Genomic DNA, 15271 nt, shown 5'->3' with positions numbered 1-15271 from the left:
CACGTCTCAAAGTCGCGTCTGACAAGAATCTAGGAATCTCTAAAGATAATTCATTACGGGTGAACATTTTGGTGTTATCTCTCTCTCTCACACACACACACACACACACACACACACACACACACACACACACACACACACACACACACACACACACTGTACTGTTGATGGAAGCTGTGTGTCAGATTAAGTGTCCACCCAGAAAATGCAAGAGGCACTTAGAGGAAGTAGGAACAGCCGTAATCAACTGCTCCACATATGTGCAGAGATGCTTTTACTGAGCTGAGAGAAGTGTAGGGGGTCAACTGGAAACAGCTTCAGCATGACAAGAACAGGAAGTGGTGAGCTCAGGGCGCTACCTGGTAAAACATGAGGCTTGTCTGTTCCTCTCTCTCGGCACTGTTGGTGAATCATCTCAGCCTCACTAAATACAAACTGATCAGGTTTTGCCATGTCTTCGGTATAAGACTGGAAGGAGTGTTTTTTTGTCTCATCCTGACTGATTGTTTGGAAAAGAAATCATGCAGAATGGTGCCGGGACTGACAAAGGTACAGCAAAAAAAGAAGAAATTAAAATTGTGGTAGTGGGAGACGGAGGCTGTGGGAAAACATCACTTTTAATGGTGTATGCCAAAGGAGATTTTCCAGAGGTAAGAAAAACTTCCATGGCATGAAACATACCTAATTTATTACTATTCTATAATAACTAATTGATATTTATTTATTTTAACCCCAAAAAAATGATCTTGAAATTTAAATCTCTGGATTTCTAAATCCAAATTTTGTAAAATAAATGTGAATCATGATTCCTGATATTCTGGTGTTCTCAAAGCTTTTATTTATATAAAAACAGAATTACGACATATTGCAGCTGTATTACTAAATGGCTTTCTTTCCCTTGTGTTTCAAACACAGAAATATGCTCCATCAGTGTTTGAAAAATATGTGACCACTATCTCCCTTGGAAGGAAAGAGATAAAGCTCTACCTGTATGACACGGCTGGTAAGAATGTCAGAAATCCCCTCCATGTGAACCTTTGTGAGTCCACTTATAGGACACTCACATCATGTGGAAGGATAAGGGGCTTGTGTTCAGTGATCGCCACTGAATCCACTGAACGAAGAATACAAAAATAGACAATTTTTTTTAGATAGATGTGAGTTTAGACCACCTTCCTTTAGGCGTACAGTCTTTACTTGACGGTTCTGAAGGACAAAGAGGAAGCGGTTAAGGTCGATGTTGGTGTCACAGCATCAGCATTATCTGTCAGGAAATGATCAGCCGTTGTCGTGTTGGTGACAACAACTCCTTACCGGAAGTTTAGTAGTGAGTCCTGTTTGATGTTGTTTATTAAGTTATAATTCCATTTCAATGTAAAGGCATGCTATTAAACATCCAAGTAGTGTTTGAAAAGTCTTACATGCACTGAAAAAAGGTCAGATTCCAACCACACAATCTCTTAATAACGCTGTTTATTTCATAGTTATAGGTGGAGCTTGTTTAAATCTAAATAAATATACTGTATAATTTTGTAGGAAAACCCAGAGATTGCTCTGGTAGATTATCTTCCGTAGAACAGTGAGCCTTACATCAGTAGATTAGGAAGCTGCAGCCAGGATGTGGTTTTGTTCATCCACAACAGCTCTGTAACATCTACCATATCTCATTGTTCAGACTGTTGCAACCAATGAAGACCCGTTAATTTTATGTCCTGCAGTCACTTCAGACATTGTTATTTTCAGAAAGAAAGTTTCAGATGAATGTGCTCATATGTACATGTTGGTTTCCTCTAGGGCAGGAAGACTATGACAGACTCAGGCCTCTATCATACCAAGCAGCCAGTCTGATTTTGGTCTGTTTTGATGTGACTAACCCCACAAGCTTTGAGAATGTCCTGATAAAAGTAAGTTTAAGTGTGTTAATAATGTACCAGATTACATTACATGAACAAACACTGTGAGACTAGAGTGTCAAAGTTTAACAGGAGTTGGTAAATGATTGTCAAACTAGTCTGTTAGCTGCATACCTTTGGATATGATTAACTCAGGCAACCTGCATGAAAACATTGACCCCCATGTATGTAGGTTTGAGTAAATGTTGCGCTGGAATGTCCTCTACTATGTGCTGCTTCATAATATTTCAAAGCACATCACAAGTCTGATGTTAAAAAGAAGAAAGACTGAGACTCCTTTATGTAAATATTATTGACCCAGTGGTTCCCAGAGGTGAAGCACTTCTGTCAGGATGTTCCAGTCATCCTGATTGGATGCAAGACTGACCTCAGGAAGGATAAAGAGTGCACAAGGAGGCTCAAGGCCATGAATCAGGCCCCCATAACTTACATGCAGGTAAGGGGAGAGTGAGTGCACATATTTCCATGTCTCTTCAAGAGGAAGCATTTAAATAAAATATATGTAAAAGAGTAAGTAGATCTGATCCCAGGTGTTGGTTTGGGTTGGGGTGTAGGGCGAAGAGACCCGGCAGCAGATGAATGCAGAGCTCTATCTTGAGTGTTCGGCCAAGTATCAGGAGAATGTGGAAGAGATTTTCAGAGAGGCCACCAGGAGAGCTGTAGCTTTCAGTCGAAAACAAAGAATCCACGCACGGAAGAAGAAATGTGTTGTTTTGTGAAGCTTAAAGGATAAAAGCGTAAGGACCTGACTGTCATGGATAAGAGTGCACTCTGGCTAAGCTTAATTTTTTTTCCATTCACATTGAGAGTAGCTGGTAAGATGCTTGGAAACAGCTGCACGGCTCAGAAAGCCCCTCCAAGTTAAGGCCCCAGTCGTCTTTTATGGTCACAAGAACATGGCTATTTAGCAAGATGCTGCAGCTGTGTGATGTTCCACTTGGAATACCTTATTTTAATATATTCTTTGACTTTTGTAAGAATTTTTTTTTTGCTAGAAAGTGTTTTGAAACGACAACGATTTTATAAAAACATGTTTTGTAAAGATTTGAACAGTTAACTCTTTTCTTGTAACTTTTTTCATGTTTTCTTTCCAAACCAGAGCAGAAAACATTTACAGTATGTTATATAAATGCAACATATGTTACCGTACATTTGGTAGTCTAAACATATCAAGATACATGATAAACACCCATAGGGATGAGTTAATTTTCAGTACAGCAGAACATTGAATCAGAATGTGGGACCTGTCGACTGGAACCAGAGTTCTTATCTTTACCAACAGCGCCCACTACTGTTGGAAAAACTGACTGCAGTGGCTGTATGATTTAGGTAAAAAAAAGTCACAATTGTATTAAAAGTATATCTGGATAATAAAACTATTAATAAAAAAAGCACTTAATATTGTATTAAACATCAATTTACTAAGATGAAGAAAATGTCAACCAACTCATCAAATGAAGGCACAAATTTATCAATGAAAACAGTGACATCATGAAAATGAAGGAATCCATTTATTCTATCATGGCAGCTCTTACATCATGAAATGTAACATTTTGGTCTGTGATTTCCACCCCCCCCACCCCCTCCAATAAAATCAATGTAAATAAATACTGTCAACTCTCTTCAGCATGACTGCGTTGCAGGACAATTACACATGTAACATTATTTTTACAAACAAAAAAGATAAAACGTTTTTTGCTGCTACAGGTAGGAGAGAATAAGGCATTATAGACCTGACACTGTTTGTTTGAACCCATCTGCACTTTAGCTTTAATGAAAAAGATGCTTATGTAATACTTTGAAATGCGAACAAGAAACTACAAAGTAGAGCGGCAGCTCCACATTTGACGATAAGTTATTTCACTCAAATATCTCACTTCATTTACTGTCTTGAATTAAAAGTGCAAGGTCCAGCACATTTCTAATCACCTTTTGCATCTAAGATTTACAGTACCAGTGCTAATAGCAGCATTTGATTATCATACGTATCTGCAAAATGTCACATTTTTATTTCAGTCATGACAAATCCAACCTGTCCGTGTCTCCAAGCATTCACACATGTCGATGTATAAAAACCTCAAATTAAGTGTTAGCGTTTTAGTGTTAAATTTACGTATGTGCTGTGAATGAGTTACTTACGTGATCTTTGTGAGAACATTAGTGTGACGAAAATTGAAAGCAATTGTGCGCAGTTTTGTTTTTTGAAGTAAAACAAAATTGTGGACTGGATAAGTCACTTAAGAGGATGGCAAAAAAAAAAAAAATTAAAAGTGGAGCACAGTGCCACATAGAACAATTCTGCTCAAGTCAGAGAGGGTTTGACCATTACTACTTCACAGAAGTATGAAGCGTATGTGTGACAGATGATCACAGAGATGCTTACAGACAGGTCTTCAAAGGCAAAATAGATTCTGTGAATCGATGCTACCTGCCCTCTTTTAGTTGCATATGATTTTAACAACGGCTCTCCGACGGCTTCATGCACTGACGCAAACGGCCAAATGAAAAAACACATTCTTTCCACATTTATGTACAAGACAGACAGTTTGTCTCCCAGGCGAACACACAACACAGTGTGCTGCAATCGACCGTGCAGCAGGAACATCAAAACATCCACGACAAGCTGTTAAAAAGCAGAAGCCTGTGGGGCCGGACGTTGTCACCACCATAGGAGACAGAAAACAAAACAAAACAAAACTGAGGTTTCATGTGTCGTCATTTCCCGGCTTAATCCGACTCTGGTCAGTTTCAAGCTTTTGTGTGCGTTGCTTCAAAAACGACTAGTTGTTTTTAAAAATCTGAGTTGTCTTGTAGGGTTTTGGTGTCAGTCACTCTTCTGCACCTTTTCCTGGTTTTTCTGAAACTTTTGGTGGACGACTTTTAACGTAGTGAGAGTATTTCCCAGGAACAGGACAAGAAATGTCAGCGCCAGCATGAATACCTGACAGAAAACATAAATAAATGACAAAAGAGCTTTTATCATGAGTCAAAAGCATTTACACAACTGTAAGCATGTGTGATTATCTATCTATCTTGAATAGTTGGAGGGTCAGTTAACCCTCCTGTTGTCCTTGCACCATGTGGGCAACAGTAATCTGTGAAAGGAAAACTCTCTCTGCACAAACTTGGACCAAACTACATTTGAAAACTTATAAAAATTATAGCAAACTATAAACTTGTCATTCAAACCCTGTCTCTACCAATACGATCCGCACCTGCCACTCCTTACAGTCCTCGTGTCCTGCCAGACGAAACAGGGTCACCGAGTTGTGCAGCTGCCAAAACTGCAAAGGAAGTGGAGGCGTTATCTTTCATGACAATGCTGCACAAAGCAAATGACAAATGTGTGTGCTCCATTAGTGCACCTATTACAGTTAACAATGAATCCTGGAAACATGAGCATGTACGACCCTGCAAAAATGTTTTAATATTGGCCATTAGGCTTTTGAGCCGTAGATTTATTGAGTAATAAAGTGGAAAGTTAATAAAGTTTTGACTTACGTGTCCAAAAAAGAGGAATGGCAAAAGAAAAGTAAGACCTCTCCACATCCAGGACTGAAATCCCTCTGCAGATACAAAAAAAACCGCCACACCAATATTGAACTGTGGATTACATGACAGAATGCTGCACTGTTGTTACAAAGTCTTCTTTGCGTTACAATCTGAGATCTGGAGGCAAATTCTCAAATTCTCCTGACATCTGCAGAGTATTATACTGCTGCTTGTCTCCATCTCTCACCTTTACTCTATTTTTACAGACAGATGGCTCAGGACCTCAAACCATTGAAATGACTTGCACCATAAATAGCTTACGACATACCCACTGTGAGGTCCAGCTGATTTCTCTCCCCCAAAGCCCGAAGCCGGTACAAGCAGCCGCTCTGGTAGTAATACTGGAGGAACTGAACAAAGCCTGGGGAAAGAATGGACGGAAAAATTACACAGCAATCACTGAACAGATCTATGATGACTGTCAGAGGAAAGGAAAATTACGTTTGAGTAATGGCTTGTCACTAAATGTCTCTTAGTGGGGAAAAAAAAAGAAAAGGGGCACAGAAAGCTTTGCACGGTGAGGTGAAAACATTCAGGCCTCAAAACAAAAATCCATCACTGATCAAGACGCTCATGTGCGATTCCATCCATTAAAATAGATTATGTTTTAGATTTCCCATTAGTATGAGGAAAGCTTCCAGGTGTTTACTCCTCCAAACATGTTTACATCATCCATAATGATGCACCTGTGATGCTGGTGCCGCCGCCTCAGGCTGCGATCACACTATGATGCAACACAACAAGATCTTAAAGGATATCTGCCTCACAGCACTCATCTGGTGGATGGACAGGAAAGTGGGTGCAGAAAAATACAATCCTTTTTTTTTTTTTAGAGGTTCTGCTCAAAGATATTATTGAATCCTGGTGGTTCATCAGTGTTTCACAGCCTTTTAATCATTTTAGAACACAGGTGCTAAGTAGAATGGAAGGAACTAAACCTTTGACTGCTGTGGCTCAAGTCTGAGACTGATGAGGTCGTTTAAGTGCGAGACCAATTCTGTGAGTGGATCACATGTCCGAGGCAGTTTTAATAATAGTGGCATCAAAGCTCGAACCAAGTCCGATCAGAATAGAGACAAAAATATTTCTCGGCATGAGCTGAACCGCATTAGCTTTTGAAACTTAAAACTCAGACACCCCAGAATATGCTTAACTTCAGCGACAACGCAACATGTTTTTCCCCAAGTCGATACATATTTAAGTCTTACTTTGATATATGGAGAAAGCAAGAAACTGGCTTCTGAACATCTGATACATCGGTCCCTCTGGCCTGTGTAAAGAGAAATAAGTATAAAAGTTACTGCTGATAACTTGGTTGATGACACATAAATTACACGAGCCAAACTCACCAGGTCAGCATCACTCCTGAGAGAAAAGTGGAAACGTAATGGTGCGACACCCACCAACCTTTAATCCTGAAAAGTGTGAGAGCACAGGAGAGCATGACCACCATCTTCAAAATACTACTATGAAATTATATTTTCAACTAAAGAACGAGGCAGTCAGAAACTACAACATCCCGCGACACCCTTGAATCTAAAATTTTACCTTGACCTACTTTCATAATGGTTGCAGCAATGAATTCTATATTGTACTATCTAGTATGACATTTACCTAGTTTTCCAAAGGTGAAGGTCATCTTCACATTTTTTGTCTCTGGCTTCCTGAAAATGTTGCGTTTTGTTTTGTGATTATGTCTCATCAGGTTTCACCAGGTACCTAAAAAGGTATGAAAGTGAAAATGGGACCTTGACCTAGTTTTTCAAGGTCAAGGTTGTGATCCAATTTTCATTCCCTTGCCTCCCTGAATATAACGCCTTTAGTTTTGTCTTTGTATCTCATCCAGTTCCTGAGATACGCGCAAAAAATGTACAAAAGTTGAAATATGACTTTGACCTAGTTTTCTCAAGGTCAAGGTCATCATCTCATTTTCATCCCCTTTGCTGCTCGAGTAATGTGCTTTTTCTTTCATCTTTCTATCTGCAGCAGTTAAGATATTTGGTGGACGGACAGACGGACGAACACACAAACACTGACAATTACAATACATCACCACTTTGTGGGATGTAAAAAGTAATAACCTGGAGCCGTTGCTCATTAGTATGCTTTCCCTTATGGTCAACGTGCAGTAGTACCACACCAGCAGAAAGTTGAAGATTTCATCAGTGACTCTAAACACACACACACACAAAAAAAAAAAGTGAGCCCCACTTTTACATTGTTGAAAAATTACAAGTCAGTAGAGACCTTTTCTCACCGACAGTTGAGAAAGAATAGGCAGGTTATTGCTCCGAACATCAGGATTATTGTCATGTAAAGCTTGAACTTCTCATACTCGTCTTTGTAGGCAAACCTGTGAAGGATGAATATGAGATAAGAACCAATGTCCACATCCACAGTTTAAACCTGTGTATTTATACTGCATTCAAGCCTAAAATATGTCACATACTTTGCTTGGTTGCTTAGAAGCGTTACGTTCACGTTGCCCAGGACCAGATTCAGGTAAAGCCTGAAAACAGGGAAAATTTGACCCTGAAACGCTCTGTCTGCAATGACCGGATTGTCGCCATGAAGATTTTGGTACTGACCCGTTTTTCTTTGGCAAATATGCTTCCATGTCAAAGAAGACATTTTCTTTATCTTTGATTTGTGTCTTGATGTCCATCATCAGTTCCAGTTCTTTCTCGTCGCAGGTTTGCGCACATCTGACAAGACATAATGATCACAAGTGAAAATAAAGATTATCTTTGAGCTCTCGATGAACAAAGACAACATCTTTCTTGGTGTTTCTTTTGAATGATGCAGATAATGATTAAACCACTGAGTCAGCACGTACTATTTCTCATTAACAGAAATCACTCTTTTTCAGTAACTAAATCATTTCCTCACTCCTGGTTTGACTGCAAAATCCTCTCTTTCTGTCCACCCAAAACTCATCTCCTCTCATCCTCACTTTCCAAAGATTATTCTTCAACAGGAACTCCTCAGTAAAACAAATTAGCAAATTAGCAACACCCAGCATAGAACCCAGTATGACAGCTAGAGAGTGAGGAAACAATCAGTGGTTCTGAACAGACAATACTTACCTGGTCAAGCTGTGCCGTAGGTCTTTCAGGCATTTTCTCTGTTTGCTGATGGCGCTGCTACATGTTGCCTGGAGGTTGGTCAGCTCGTCAAGTTTTTGTCTGTATATTTTATGAGTTTCCTGGTGGTCAAATAAACACAGAGTAAACATGTACATCCTTGACTACCAAAGCTCAACAATAGCTGATACATGTAAATAAAATGTTGGATGAGATCAGGAGCTCATTCTCATCACCCTAGATGTTTTTAAAGTGATGATATCAATTGTAATTTGGGACTCTTTCCCTTATCGGTCGATAAATACAATGTAAAGGACCATATCGTGTATATGTAACAGTACATAATGGTTAAAATACTTCAATAATTCCATAGTTAAAGCTTCAAAGAAATAATGTTATCGACACTGCTTGTTTTTGTTTATTAGCTGATTCTCTGGGGAAGACATGGTGACATTTTGAGGTGGATTCCATCAAATTGCAGTTGTTTGTGTAGGTTCTCAGTCATTCAGGTCATGGTTATCCAAAGCTGTTTAAATCAATCAACTGGACTTTAAACAAGTTTCTTGAAAACGTTTCGCCTCTCATCCAAGAGGCTTGTTCAGTTCTGAAGGCTAATGTTAGCAGCTATGTCAGAAGTTATGGTAAATACAAAATAGCACATCATCTTATACAGTAAAAACAAGCCAATAACCCAGTGATCTATTACTCATCTGTTACATCCTTGAGTGGCTCAGTAGAAATAGACCTTGACCTTTAATAGTGGAGAAGCAAATTGACTGCTAAATCACACTTTGTCATTATTTTACTTGTATATACATCCTGTCAGCATACACGTGGTCAATTAAATTATTTGATTTGTCAGGATCAACCTTCTACAAACACACTTCAATGTGTGTGATCTCCACAGGACTCATCACAAGTCGTGCCACATCATCACAGACACGGTTTATTTTTTATTAGGCATCAAAAGTTGGTTTTCTTTCAAATTGACCACAACTAATTATTTATTTATTTGTTTATTTAACTACTGTTGTTGTTTCAGGATAGTCAGCTAGCGTGGTCGTGACGTGCGACGACGCATGATCTGAGATTATGACATGATTCACAGAAACATCTCGATGTGAAACACGTGGAGCTTCATTTACCACCGTCAATCTGTTCACACAGATTAAAATTAAATTATAGTAAATATAGTAAAACATGCAGTTCAATCAGTAAACGCTACTTTAGCCGTTCATTAGCCGGGTAACATAGCGGCCACCTGCCGCTAACGCTAGCGGCTATGTTGAAAGTATGGTACATTTTAATAAAAGATCTACTCCGGTTACACATCGCATCCGTTATACTTCGCAATTCTGCCGAAATTCTACGTTTAGAGCTAAAATGAGAATGAATGGCGAACAGGAGGGAGCTATTCAAACTAGCGTCCCGCTCAAACAGCGGCTGTCAGCGGTAGCTTCCACCAGCTCCAGCCGGTGGTCTGCCATGAACCATTCGCTCGTTTTAGTGTTTTCTCTCACCTGTAATTGCTGATATTCCTCGTCGATTTCATCCCACTCGCTCAGAAACTTCGGTTTGGACATCGTGGTACTTGCGCTGATCCAGCGGAGAGGACGGCTTTCCAAGGTTCCACCCCAAGTCCCTCTCCTCACACTGACGCTCCAGTCAGACGCCTTTTCACTGGGCTGCACTGCGCATGCGTACTTTGGAATCTCGTGTAAAGGGACCGGAATAGAGAATTCCTACTACGGTGAGGCCCTCACATCTGTTGCTTCACTATGACGGTCTTTCTCCGACACCAACCAATAATCAACCCCCATAGTTAAAGATGACCAACCCAACCAACCGAGGCAACAAGTGTTAGCCAATCAGAGACACGGAGGGGGTGGGACGCGCCTGTGCCATAGTAGGACACGAAGATTAAAAACCTGGTGAGTTTCAGTGGTTCAATGTCAAACTAACATTGATTTCAAATTCTGACTAAAGACGAAAAAACAAAATTTATAAATCTTGAGTCATGTATATTTGGCTTAAAATTATATATGTAGTTTTTACCGGACTAATTATAATACGTTTCTGTTGCTAGGATACAAAGAAAAAACAACAATTAGTTACTTTCATCTCGCTAGTTACGTTTACTCTCTAGTTACTATTATCTTCCTTGCTTTGAAGTTTTCTCTCCTTTATTAAATAACTCGGCAATCCGCTGCGTAATGACTTTACAAGGGCTTTGCTCCAAGTAAAACCGACGCTAAGGTAAAACTATTTTGCTTTAAACGAATGTTTTAGATTCTCTTTTGGATGGTGTTGACTTACATTGTGCAGCAGTGATGAAACTGCATGCGAGTTTTTATGCATTAGAATACCACTTTCTTTTTTGTTTTGCTTTTTTTTTATCAGGGCAACAAAAGAATAGATGATCTCATCTTATGTTTAAAATAATTAGTAGTCAGTTAAGCGTTCATCATCCTACACACAGTGACTATTCATTGATGGTTGTTGCATGTTATTTCTGTTTTAGGACACCCACTTCGAGCCATGTCACTTATTAAATTAAGAGAGCAATATCCACCACCGGCATTAGAGGAGAAATCACACTCTGAACTACTGCACACTGTTTATGCGCCCAATGGAAACGAATACACTGGAGAATGGAAGAACCACAAGAAACATGGTGAGATGCTGTTGATGGTTTCCAATAAATAGTTTAGAAGTTTGTGAACACCTGGTATACAGCATAATGTAATTTGTCTATAATTTACTATATATGTGGAACCCATTTTTAAAAACCAATAGAGTCCAATGTCCTTTGAATCACTGTGACATTGTGTTTTTAAAAAAAAGCACCAATCTTGCACTAAATGGTTTGTTTATTTTATTTTTTCAAGGGAAGGGCATTCAGGTTTGGAAGAAGTCTGGTTCCATTTATGATGGTGACTGGAAATATGGGAAACCTAATGGATACGGTACTTACAGTGTGCTACCCCCAGGAGAAAACAAATATGTAGTGAGATACTTTGGCGCGTGGAAAAATGGAAAGAAGCATGTATGTATTCGAAACTGTTATGCACATATATAAATATACATGTAATTGTTATCTATGCGTACACTAATGTGTATTTTGCATAATCTTTTATCTCTTTAGGGGATCGGGACTTATTATTACAGTAATTTATCATTCTATGAGGGGGAGTGGATTGAGAACCTCCGGAGTGGCTGGGGGATAATGCGTTATGAGAATGCAGATATCTATGAAGGAGAGTGGATGAATGATGAAACCCATGGACAGGGCACCTATCAGTTTGGTAAAACAATCTACCTGTTCAATATGATCTAAAACAGGTAAGAATTCTTGGATAAGATGGTGAAATCTAAAATTCGACTTTCCCACTTGTTTTCAAGTGAATGGAAACTGGTATGAAGGCTCTTGGCGAGAAGGCAAGAAGAGCGGTAGAGGAAAGTTCTGCTACTCCGACAAAGGTCAGCTTTATGAGGGCGTTTGGGTGGACGGAATTGCAAAATGTGGGACCCTGTCTGATTTTGGGAGAGAAGAGGCAACAACACCAACAAAACATCCAATCCCACAGGTACACAATGGTCTTATATTATTAATAGCTCCACAATATAGCATAGAAGTGGTAGAAGTGATCTATTCCCATTTATCTGATAAAGAAGCAACAAATAAAAATTCAGTTTTCCACTTAATTACTGTGAATTTAAATATAATAATTTCTTCTTTCCAGGTAGGCCTGGTGGATATGGAGTTGGTTGTACAGGACGCTCAGTCACACTACCTTAATCAGTGTTGACGAACACCAACAAGAGGATCAACAAGTTTCTACTGACACATACTTAGAAATAATGAAATAAAAAGTTAGACGTAATGATGTTGTTCCACATGTCTGGTTTCGCCAGTTTATACCCCCATAATGAAACAACAAACATTTTGAGATGAGTTGAAAACAACAGTCATCCGAACATAAATGTAAATGAATCAGCCTATGCTCCAATGGAAGTGAATGGTTGTGTAGCTGTATATAACTGACAATCATGTGTTTTACACATTTAGCCTCATGACAGCTGGGATTACATCAGCCCAGCAAAGCATAAGCTGTTAGAAGTTATTAACTAATAAATTATGGATGAATAGAAAACTTTTATCAAATACATGTGTAATAAATGATTCTTGTCTGAATAAGATTCTGGGTTTGATTTCTTTCTGTGCAGTATGTTCTCTGGCTGTAAATGAGACCATTGTGATTGTCTCATCTACAAGAAGATAGATGAATGGATGGAAAATCATTCAGAAAAATACAAAAGGTGCCAGCTCCAAGAATCAGGTTGACATAAAGTCTTCTCATGACCACTTTATCTCATTCTTTGTTAGAATATCAGTCCCACTTGTAATAAGATTTCACTTATCATTATGCCACTAATTAGCTTTCACTACGAAATTATTTCTAACCACATCTAACACCTCAAAAGCAAACAGCTGCTTATGACCTATCTTTATCAGAAATCCTTGTTAAATTGTTTCTGACTGAACGGATACTCTGACTGATTGACGAAAGTGACGCTCTAACTCTGGACAGGATGATTTTACAAAGTGGAGATGGACACTTGTAGCTCATATTGAAAGCTGCTCCTCACGAGTTGAAATATAATTTCATACGTAGCGCTGAAATTAATCAACATCTAATTAAGTTAAATGAAAATCGACCATTAGACAAAACTGACTCAGTACTGCATCTCCAAAGTCTAGGCTTGACTATAGCTAAAAGCAGAGATGTTGTCATATGGTTCATCCAATTTATTTTTGAAATTCTGAAACTCAAAATGCCTCTTGGGAAATGTGGATTTACCGTAATGGCACATTCTACAGATTCCAGCAAGTATTCTTGAATAATACTAAATGGCAGTCAGTCTATAAATGGCAGGCATTATAATTGCTCATTGTAGAAAGAAGAATTAAATGCTTCTTATATACAAAAAACAACATAGTTATCTATATTAACAGTGTTCAACGACAGTCAACTAATGCAGCAGGCAACAGACGTGTCTGCCATAATGTAGAAGATAAATCAAGCAATAATCACAGTTAAAATGTTTAAAATTTCAAGTAACATGCATTATGGCAGATTTGTTTGATTCCAGATGATTGAAGATGTTTTTTTTGCAGAAGTACAAACTATTCACAAAAGAAAATTTCACAACAAAGAAGTGAGACATCATTATTCCTGTAAAAAAAAAAAAGAAAAAAAAAAAGAAACCCATAATGTGGTTTGTGGCTTGAGAAGTGCCACCATAGATATGCATCTATGGGAAATGTGAGCTTGGAGATTGCAAGATTGAAGAGTCCCCCCTGTTGTCAAGTTCATTCTGTAGCCTGGTGAGATTCGATAATTCCTCCAGCTCCTGAAACTGTCTGTCAGTCTTGTGGCTGACCAATGAACGATAGAAATGCACCGCAAAGATGATGAACACCAAACCAAAGGGGACCATAATAGAAGTAGAGGTAATGGCAGCCGCCACGCCGGGTGAAACTGTGTTATTGCTGGACTTGTTGGGTTTAATGGGTAAAAATTTGACCCAGCAGAGTAGAACCACCTCAGCCAGGAAGAGCAACGTCCCGATGACTGTGGAAAAAGCCCACGCCAGTTCAATATGTCGATGCATTCGCTCATGCGGAGACTCCTTCACAGAGTTGATGTTGTGGACGTTGCTTACGGCTTCTATGTTGGGCAAAATGCAGGTGCTGACCATCAGGGCGAACAGGTGCACGGCCACCAGCACAGTAGTGCAGGCACTGAAGGCGATCAGGAGGGCAGGTGGGTACGGGTAGCTGTTGTCCAGCTGCACCTCCACCATAGCCACCTACAGGGGCAGAAGAGTCGGTCAGGAAACAGAAAACAACTCCCCACACATGTAATCAATGCGCAACTTAACCGAACACCCCACATGGAATCAGAAGACAATCTAAAGACGGTATTACCATCGCGAATCCGGAAAGCAGAGCTGATGTCCGACTGGAAGCTTTTAGTTTAGCCCGGCTCAGATAGAGCTTCCTCCAGGACAACGCTTGGAGCGAATGTTCGTTCAGACTCATGCTGCGCTTTGGATCGGACGCAGCGTTGACGCAGTTACCGCCTCACTCTCGGGGAACACGACAGAAATAATCTCTCAGCATACCAACAGTGTATACTTGCAAAACATTTAACCTCGCCAGCTGACGGAACTGCGGAAGCTATTTTTCATACCGAGGCTCCGGCGTGTTGAGCTGCCTGCACCTTACATTACCCAGAAGTCTGCGCGCCCTGAAGGGTACATCCGCTAAACTGCAGATTGAATTCGCTCAATTTGTTTTGCGCTTTAATCGGTAGTGGATTAACAATGTTTTAAAAGAATGCTTTCATCATATTTGAATCAAAGCCAGCCATTCGCATTATGCGTGACACAAGTTAAGTCCAGGATTATCCAATATAATTTTTCACAATGAATGTGGATAAATCGTAGTATTTCTAATAGGATCAATAAATCTTGTAATAAACTAAATAGTAGTAACATGGTGGACTTCTCTTGTAGATAGCGACGTTAATCTCTTTTCATTCTCGAGTAAATTCAACGGTGAATGATTTCAAGCGTCTTCGTCGTAATTGTCCCCTAAAAAGAAGAAGCAGCGGTGAACTACCAAACCGTGACGTTTGTCCAACAATGTTTTGGTTC

The 15271-nt window shown here is 39.4% G+C and overlaps 4 protein-coding genes across 5 annotated transcripts; 2 read left to right on the top strand and 2 right to left on the bottom strand.

Moving 5' to 3' along the window:
- The first annotated feature begins 274 nt into the window (after positions 1-274).
- On the top strand, positions 275-5408 carry rhof (ras homolog family member F). Its single transcript, XM_068334833.1, has 5 exons — positions 275-650; positions 916-1003; positions 1795-1904; positions 2215-2349; positions 2468-5408. The coding sequence occupies exons 1-5, from the start codon at positions 522-524 to the stop codon at positions 2630-2632; spliced, it is 627 nt and encodes a 208-aa protein (XP_068190934.1). The 5' UTR covers positions 275-521; the 3' UTR covers positions 2633-5408.
- tmem120b (transmembrane protein 120B) lies at positions 4716-10226 on the bottom strand. Its single transcript, XM_068334831.1, has 12 exons — positions 10069-10226; positions 8552-8670; positions 8054-8170; positions 7915-7974; positions 7723-7818; positions 7547-7636; positions 6815-6880; positions 6674-6735; positions 5734-5826; positions 5415-5479; positions 5129-5197; positions 4716-4854 (listed from the first exon to the last, which is right to left on the bottom strand). The coding sequence occupies exons 1-12, from the start codon at positions 10129-10131 to the stop codon at positions 4738-4740; spliced, it is 1017 nt and encodes a 338-aa protein (XP_068190932.1). The 5' UTR covers positions 10132-10226; the 3' UTR covers positions 4716-4737.
- A 205-nt stretch (positions 10227-10431) lies between these two features.
- morn3 (MORN repeat containing 3) lies at positions 10432-12762 on the top strand. 2 transcript variants are annotated; one of them, XM_068335369.1, is made up of 6 exons: positions 10432-10479; positions 11070-11222; positions 11437-11594; positions 11694-11853; positions 11951-12135; positions 12292-12762. In XM_068335369.1, the coding sequence occupies exons 2-6, from the start codon at positions 11087-11089 to the stop codon at positions 12355-12357; spliced, it is 705 nt and encodes a 234-aa protein (XP_068191470.1). In that variant the 5' UTR covers positions 10432-10479; positions 11070-11086; the 3' UTR covers positions 12358-12762. The 2 variants fall into 2 exon arrangements, with proteins under 2 accessions (XP_068191470.1, XP_068191471.1); XM_068335370.1 differs by lacking the exon at positions 10432-10479 and adding an exon at positions 10673-10804.
- Positions 12763-12984: 222 nt separating this feature from the next.
- orai1b (ORAI calcium release-activated calcium modulator 1b) lies at positions 12985-15197 on the bottom strand. Its single transcript, XM_068334832.1, has 2 exons — positions 14541-15197; positions 12985-14422 (listed from the first exon to the last, which is right to left on the bottom strand). Exons 1-2 carry the CDS (start codon positions 14652-14654, stop codon positions 13865-13867), a joined length of 672 nt encoding a protein of 223 aa, XP_068190933.1. The 5' UTR covers positions 14655-15197; the 3' UTR covers positions 12985-13864.
- Positions 15198-15271: the final 74 nt, after the last annotated feature.

Source organism: Antennarius striatus, chromosome 15 (genome assembly GCF_040054535.1).
Source record: "Antennarius striatus isolate MH-2024 chromosome 15, ASM4005453v1, whole genome shotgun sequence".
Lineage (NCBI taxonomy): Eukaryota > Metazoa > Chordata > Actinopteri > Lophiiformes > Antennariidae > Antennarius > Antennarius striatus.
Note: the sequence above shows the minus strand (reverse complement) of the source record. Positions and strands in the feature narration are given on the sequence as shown.

Bases quoted from the DNA above. Each gene is read 5' to 3' on its own strand.
- rhof (XM_068334833.1), top strand. From the start codon at position 522: ATGCAGAATGGTGCCGGGACTGACAAAGGTACAGCAAAAAAAGAAGAA. The intron at 1,004-1,794 runs GTAAGAATGTCA...GGTTTCCTCTAG, and splicing joins CTACCTGTATGACACGGCTG to GGCAGGAAGACTATGACAGA. The intron at 1,905-2,214 runs GTAAGTTTAAGT...TTATTGACCCAG, and splicing joins TTGAGAATGTCCTGATAAAA to TGGTTCCCAGAGGTGAAGCA.
- tmem120b (XM_068334831.1), bottom strand. From the start codon at position 10,131: ATGTCCAAACCGAAGTTTCTGAGCGAGTGGGATGAAATCGACGAGGAA. The intron at 8,671-10,068 runs GTGAGAGAAAAC...TTTGACCACCAG, and splicing joins AGGAATATCAGCAATTACAG to GAAACTCATAAAATATACAG. The intron at 5,480-5,733 runs GTATGTCGTAAG...TTGTATCTGCAG, and splicing joins TCAGCTGGACCTCACAGTGG to AGGGATTTCAGTCCTGGATG.
- morn3 (XM_068335369.1), top strand. From the start codon at position 11,087: ATGTCACTTATTAAATTAAGAGAGCAATATCCACCACCGGCATTAGAG. The intron at 11,223-11,436 runs GTGAGATGCTGT...TATTTTTTCAAG, and splicing joins GAAGAACCACAAGAAACATG to GGAAGGGCATTCAGGTTTGG. The intron at 12,136-12,291 runs GTACACAATGGT...TCTTCTTTCCAG, and splicing joins CAAAACATCCAATCCCACAG to GTAGGCCTGGTGGATATGGA.
- orai1b (XM_068334832.1), bottom strand. From the start codon at position 14,654: ATGAGTCTGAACGAACATTCGCTCCAAGCGTTGTCCTGGAGGAAGCTC. The intron at 14,423-14,540 runs GTAATACCGTCT...CTGCCCCTGTAG, and splicing joins TGCTTTCCGGATTCGCGATG to GTGGCTATGGTGGAGGTGCA.